The sequence below is a fragment of the Gossypium arboreum genome, chromosome 12 (assembly GCF_025698485.1).
Source record: "Gossypium arboreum isolate Shixiya-1 chromosome 12, ASM2569848v2, whole genome shotgun sequence".
Classification (NCBI taxonomy): domain Eukaryota; kingdom Viridiplantae; phylum Streptophyta; class Magnoliopsida; order Malvales; family Malvaceae; genus Gossypium; species Gossypium arboreum.
Genome location: NC_069081.1, coordinates 95,939,336 through 95,947,041, shown reverse-complemented (window position 1 = coordinate 95,947,041; position 7,706 = coordinate 95,939,336). Strand labels below are relative to the sequence as shown.

Genomic DNA, 7,706 nt, shown 5'->3' with positions numbered 1-7,706 from the left:
GAACAAATTTTCTATGCTGAACTGCAAGGCAACAAGCATACCAGTTGCTGTTAGAGAGAAGCTATCAAGCCAAGGTGATTTTGAGAAGGTAGATGACACAACCTATAGGAGTCTAGTAGGATGTTCGCTCTATTTGACAGCCAGAAGACCGGACATCATGTTGGTTGTGAGTTTGCTATCTAGATTCATACATTGCTGCAATGAGAAGCATTTTCAAGTTGCCAAAAGAGTTCTCAGGTACATCAAAGGTACATTGAGTTTTGGAATGAAGTTCACTAAGGTTGATAGTATGAAGTTACTTGGTTATGCTGATAGTGACTAGGCTGGATCAATAGATGATATAAAGAGCACCTCAAAGTATCTGTTTACCCTTGGTTCAACCATTTTTTGTTAGAGTTCGAAGAAGAAAAATGTTATTACTCAATCAACTGCTGAAGCAGAATATGTGGCAGCTGCAGGAGCTGTCAACCAAGCCATTTGGCCCAGAAAAATAATGGTCAATTTGAATCTACACCAAAGAGAAGCAACAGAGATTAAATGTGATAGCCAGTTTTCTATTGCAATTGTAAAGAATCCAGTGTTCCATGAGAGAATAAAGCACTTCAAAATTAAGTTTCACTTTATTAGGGAGATGGAACAAGATCAAGAGGTGAAACTAATTTATTGTAGTTCTGAAGAATAACTTGTTGATATCTTGACAAAGCCCCTTAGTGTGTCAAGGCTTATGAATTTAAGAAGAAGGATGGGAGTATGCAGTATGCAAGCCAATGAGAAGTGTTCAAGTTGGCCTGCATGCAGCACATGCAACACTAAATGCAGAGAAGCAGCCTGAACCATGCAGATGCTGTTAAAGTTGATGCTGTTGTTCAAATTCATTTTGTGTTGTTACTTCAATTAGTATTTTTTAATTTAGTTTGTTTTGAACTAAGTTGGTAATATGTTTGATATAATTAGGTGAAGATTGAGCTGATAAATCAGCTTTGTAAAGTGTACAAGTTATGTTTTTTAGCAAGTTTCAATGTAACTTAGTAGTGTTAGGTAAATGTTTAGGTGAAATTTATCTTGTTTTAACCAGCTAAATGTCTGGTATATGTATTGGCTTTGTGCCTTCATTCAAAGTTAATGAAAAAATATACATTTTCTTCTTCATTTTCTGGATTTTTCTCAAGCAAATAGCTTAAGCTTCTTAGCTGATTTATCTTGTTTGCTTAACAAGCATCGAGCCTTCAACCTCAAGTTTCTGTCATTTTTCATTCATCTTTGTTCTTAGTTCCAACAAATTGATTCAGAATCCACACTCGTTTTTAAAGAGGCCACTTTCTGTAAAGCAACAAAATAAAATTTCAAAATGGAAGGGAAATCGGTATGCTACGCCCTTGTAGAAGAATGAATAAAGGCATTGATAATAAGAACCTAAAAACATTCAAGTACATCACAAACCTTCTCTAACAAGTTTACTTCTATTTTGCATGCGTCGTCTACTTTCTTGTAAAAGTCACCCAATTCCATTACCTTCAAAGCACTCTCAGTAGTGACACAGTTATCCTTCTCACTCCTTTAACAATTCCCTCCTCGAAAAAAAGAGTGAATGCTTTTGTTTCTCGTGTACCTATAAACATCATTAAAGTCAGCCTCAACACAACATTCCTAACAGACTTCTATTAAAGTCATTCGAATAAAGAAATTAACCTCCACATAGTTTTGATGAGATTGATGACCATTCTTTATTTTTTGGATTTGCAAGGAGGTCCTCCACCCTGCTACCAATTGCCACTACTCTAATTGGATCAGGATAAACCTACATTCAAAGCATAATACAACTTCTAGAAGGAATGTTCAAAGCCAAATTAGAAACAACATAATGAAGAAAATGCTTAAGCTTACTTCTCCAAAGACAGCTCACAAATCATTGATACGCTTGGCTTCAGCAAGTGTTGTTTCCTTTGAATATACATCTAACTCAGCTTTGATTTGTTAGAATAGTATCCTACAAAGTTTCTAGTGGTAAGGTGATAACTTATAAAAGTAATTAAATTTTAAAAAGCTATTCACTTGATGTTATGAGGAAAGCAATTTTGGACAAGGTAGATTTAATAATGATATCATTGAGAACATATAATTTGTTAAATAATTTTTTATACATTTGTGATCTAGTTAATATGGAAGGATATTTGACAATAAAAGAAAATATAATGGTTTGTACATCTTCATGTAATCATGTTGAAAATTTTTACTCTCTTTCGGGAGGGATAGCTGATTTTCAATAAATAAACTTCGATGATAAGAATTTTACAAACCTGTTATTTACGTCAAGAAAAGATAGCAATAGGATTCACAAGTAAATAGCAAACAGAAGGTTTGATTTTTAAAGTTAGTTTCATTATTTTGGATAATTTATATTTATGTCTATTAAATATTAATATTATTTTTATTATATTATTTTTCAAAAGAAAATAAAGCAAAAGCCAATGCAAAAATTTACAAGACTATTTATAAGGAAGATGGAGACTTTTGGTAAAGTTATTTTCAAATTTGGAATAAGCTCAAATCCTTATGATCCATATGAACTAAAGGTAGTTATATCTTTTCTATTTATTGATAGAATATATAATTTATTATTTATTATCCGTTTTACATCAAGATTTAAATATATATTTATATATTCATACAACTGATATTTTGATATTAACTTTCGCAATTTGATATTTGTGTTCCGTGAGAAAATATTTTACATGCTAGCAAATACGGTGCTCAAAATATATATGCTAGTGGTACTTCAATAATGCGGTTGTTGTTGACATGCTATCTTACATTAAATCATTTCACCAACATCGGGAATTAGCAAGAATTAAATCCACTATAATGATTACAAGTTTGTTTAGGTTCATGGTAATAACTTTTTCTTTATTCTTATGGAGCAGATGGAGTGATAAATCATATGATAAAGTTGTGTTGACATGGGAAATAGACGTATTAATCATAGAAAGTAGTGAGTCCAGGTTGAGTCTGCAAAGTATTTCAGTAGCAGTTAATTACCATTTCCTTGAAGCATCGTTAAATTAGGGCAAGATATTTTTGATCTTTGATTCACCTTTTACCAATCATCCAAAAATTGAAAAATAGATTCAACCAGATATCTAGATTTTCGTGAAATGGTATCCAATTATTCATTGATCTTAATGGAATAGATTTTCTATTCTCTAGTCCTAAATGAATTACAGAGATAGAACGTAAGTTAGTGAATTTATAGATGCTACACAACTTTTATTGTCATGGCCACATACAAACAATGGTGATGTAGGAACAAATTATCTCATTCCACAAAGTCATGAAAGGAGTAATATACATGCAAAATACACATATACATCCGAGCAAAATAATAAACAGATAAAACAACACAAAGATTGCTCGATCCGACCTCTACGCATAACATGTACAAGAACTCGTAATGAAATTGCTTAAAGCCGTCGCTATGGCACTCCCTCCCATTGGCTTTGAAACCTGGTCAATTGTAAATTTGGGACAGTATCTTCCATCGGTACTAACTGGTTCAAATTGTCAAGATCTTAAACAAGAACATCTGGCTCACTTAAGCTACCGGTGAAGTTCACTTTACAATACTCAGGGAAAACTAATCCGGCTTCATCACAACCTGCTTTAGTTACATGAGGGCAGGACCTCACATCAAGGTATTCCAAAGAACTGCATTGATTCAAAAGCATATTGATTCCTGAAACAGTAATCTTTGGACAGTTACTGATTTTCAAAACCTTCAAGCTGAACTCAATTTCCCCATTTCTTAAATCCTCAAAAGCAGTATCTGTAACCTCCTCGCAGCATCCAATATCGAGCGCCTCCAAGTTCTTGCACTGTGTAAGAATGCAGCTCAACGAAGAGTCAGAAATGTTTAAGCACCAATCCATCCGCAAATTCTTAAGACTATTTTTACATGCAGCAGCTAATGACTTTATAGACTCATCAGAGACATCCCGGCAACCACCGATTATAAGAGTTTCAAGATTTTTGCAGAATTTAGATAAGGAGAATATTGACTCATCCCCAACTTTATAACAGTCCAACAACTTCAGTGTCTTCAGAGAAGATGAACAAACCTCAGCAACCTTGGAAATCCCAACATCCCCAACATTGCTGCACTTATTAATGTCTAAAAACCTAATGTGTTGACAACCATTTACAAGATCTGCTAGTCCAGAGTCACTTATGTTGGTGCATCCCTGCAAGCCTAACTCCACTAGATTCTTACAATTCCTAGAGAGAGAAAACAACAATCCATCAGTGACAAATCTGCAGCCAGCAAGATGCAGGCTCCTCAGGTCATGGCAGCCGTCAGCAACAGCTGACAATCCCTTGTCTGTCAGCTTTCGGCAATATGATGCATCCAAAGATTGTAGGGAAGGAAGACCCCCACCAATCAAAGCCAATCCTCTATCTGTAATAGCTGTAATACATAGAGGACGCAAGCCAAATTGCCCCAATTCAGAATGTAATATAGGATATCTTAATAAAGAACAGGTATGTAAGGAATTGAAATACATATATAAAAAGACTCAAAATAGAGAAACACCCATCAAACCAGAACCAAAAACAAACATCTTACAACCCTGCAAATTGGGATTATCAAGCACTATTGTCAGTAACAAAAAAGAAACCCCCAAAAGCCATAAAAAAACTTCCCCTCAGATAAAAGAGAGAGGGAGAGAGAAGAAATGCCCATTAGAAGAAAAAAAAGCCCAAGGCAAACACTTTTACCTTTACAATTTTGCAACTTGAGAACCTTCAAGCACTTGAAACCTTCAGCGATAACGGCAAGATCAGAGTCAGTAACCCCAGGATAGAAAGACCTGGAAACGGACTGAGAGAGGTCCAACTCCAGCACACGTGTGAACCTGGCAGCCATTCTGCTGAGCATGTGCGATCCCGCACGAGCGGACAGCTTCTTCCTCTCTGTACTCTGCAGATGCAGCCATCTCTTGCAGACCAGACCGAACACTTCCTTGTCCTTATCACTTTCCAGCCTTGACAGTATCGATCTCAACTCGTCGTCCGTCAATGTGTCGTTTATGCAAACCGGGGGCGCAACAGCATCGGCCATTGAATTGGATCCAATTGTAAGAGATGATTAGGGCGGAGGATTTTGGGGATTAGGGTTGAATGAATGGAAACCTCTAAATATAATAAATTATATATGGAAGATGAAATGAGACAAAGGGAATATACTATATAAGCTAAGCTGACAGAGGGGAGATGTAGGAGAAACGCAAAGGTTACGGTGCTGGGATTACGGAAATGCCCATGTTGGTGGTGGAGTAACGGTGCATGTTAGAGGGGCATGTTGAACATTTCAGGAGTAAAAGTTAAAATTGTCGGTTAAGGTGTCCGATGATTTGAAAATTGGTAAAGTTGTAAAGGTCGTTCGAATTCCGAATGATGCCCACTATTGTTGGCTATTTAAATTTTAAAACATATTTAGGGACGGATTATCTATTTTATTTAATTATTTATATCATTCAATCAATTGGTTTGGATAAATGCTAATAATTTTGAATATCCATCCCCTAATCCTTTCGTCGTAAGTACTTCTTAAAGAGTAACCATAAAATATGTTCCTTTCTCTTTAGCGAGGATCGAACCTCGATTTCATAATTAAAAGATGAACTGAACAATCACCACATTACACCTTATAGTTAATATTACTTAAATTTTGATATATAATTTTAAATTTTTCATCTGTTGAGATGAAATCTTTATATATAATTTAAAACTAAATTTTGTAGAAAAAATTGTTATAGCCAAATTTTGCCCTATTTACAACTTCAACCCGAATGGCCCATTTACATTTTACAAAACCTATTTAAACCAAACACCTACCCAAAAAACCTAAAACCCTTACAAACCAAAACCCCCACAACAACCCATATTTAAACCCCAACCCGTCAGCCCAATAACACACTAAAACCCAACACTAGCCCAAACCCAATTGAAACCCTAAACCCAATACAAAAAAGACAAAACCATCACAAACCCTAGCCACTAACCCTTTGACATTGCCGCACCTAGGGTCTCCTCTAACCCCTGCAGCATCGCCTCTGTCACATCAACAAGCAGCCATCGACTCCCTCCACTTGCCCAAGTTGCGCCGTTTGCAAAAAAAAAGAAAAGACAGTAAATAGAATAGGAGAAAATCATGTAAAATGGGGCTACAAAAGCCTTCAAAACTCACTGTATAAAAGGGGAGGAGAATAAGAAAAAAAGAGATTTTTAAAAACCCTAAAATAAAGATCCAAACGCACCTAGAAAATTAAACACACAAGACAAGGCCGAAGCTCAGATCAGAAAACAAATCGCACTAAGGTTTCTATTTTATTTTTTCGTTCTTTCTATTTTTTATTTTCATCATTTTTTTTCTTTCTTTAAAATCAGTATGTACATATATACACATATACAATATTAAATATAAAAAAAAGGAAAAATCTTACCTTTTGAATTTTTACCATCACAGCGTCTTGTGGTTGATTTACAGTCAGTGTCTGGGCGAGGTACAGTCTTGAGTCTCAACGGAAATCCCCAGGCCGAGAGAGGGCTGAGAGAGAGAGAGAGCGAGAGAGCTTTTTTTTTTTGAAGAGAAAGAAAGAAAAAATGAAATTTTTTGCAAATATTTTTACTTTTATAACAATATAAAACGACGCCGTTTTGCATTACGGATCCAGGGCATAAAACGACGTCGTTTTGCCCTGGATCGGGTCGACCCGGCCCTACCCACTCAAGATCCGCGTTTTTTTTATTTAATGGGCTAATTGCGCAATCGGTCCTTCCGCCTTTTCTATGTTTTGCAATAAAGTTTCTGTATTTTTAAAATTGCCCCCCATAATTTTATTTGGATTTCAAATAAATCCTAGTTGATGCGACGTCGTTTTAAAAGCTTGGGAAAATCGTTCTTTTGGTCCTCACTGTTTTAGCACATGTTCAAATAAACCCTTCTTTTATTTTTATTTTGATTTACTTCAAATATTTTATTTTTTAGTTCAATTTAATCTTTTTAATTATTTTACTATTTAAATCAATTATTTTAGTATTATTATTTTTATTGTATCTATTATTAATATTATTACTATTATTAGTCTTAGTATTTATTTTAATTAATACTCATATATATATACACGTTTTATATAGTATTAAATTATTATTTTCAATATTTTTTAAAAAATATTATATTAACTTCCATGTTTTATTACTATTACTATTATTTTATATATTTCTATATTATGTTTAGCTTTTTATGTATCACGTCTTACTATTATATATATTATTATTATTATGTATATTTTAGTATATATATATTTATAAAGTATTATTAATAGTTGTTTTTAACATTATTATTATTTCTAATATGTATATATTATGTATATATTTTAATACTATATTATAAATATATTTTATATTATGTATATATACTTTTAATATTATATTCTTATATGTATACTCTTAATACCATATTATACTTATTATTTTCACTATTATTATTTATTTTAATATTATTGTTATTATTTACATATATGTATAGATATTTTTATGTACTTATTATAAATATATCATTTTCTTATTATATTATTATGTACATTGTCTTTACTCTTTTCTTTATTGTGAATATTTATTATTATTATTATTCTAATGCTCTTCTATTATGT

The 7,706-nt window shown here is 33.3% G+C and overlaps 1 protein-coding gene across 1 annotated transcript; it reads right to left on the bottom strand.

The window, feature by feature from the left end:
- Window positions 1-3,235: 3,235 nt before the first annotated feature.
- Window positions 3,236-5,430, bottom strand: LOC108476563 (F-box/LRR-repeat protein 4). Its single transcript, XM_017778804.2, has 2 exons — window positions 4,771-5,430; window positions 3,236-4,459 (listed from the first exon to the last, which is right to left on the bottom strand). The coding sequence occupies exons 1-2, from the start codon at window positions 5,111-5,113 to the stop codon at window positions 3,567-3,569; spliced, it is 1,236 nt and encodes a 411-aa protein (XP_017634293.1). The 5' UTR covers window positions 5,114-5,430; the 3' UTR covers window positions 3,236-3,566.
- Between the last annotated feature and the right edge of the window lie 2,276 nt (window positions 5,431-7,706).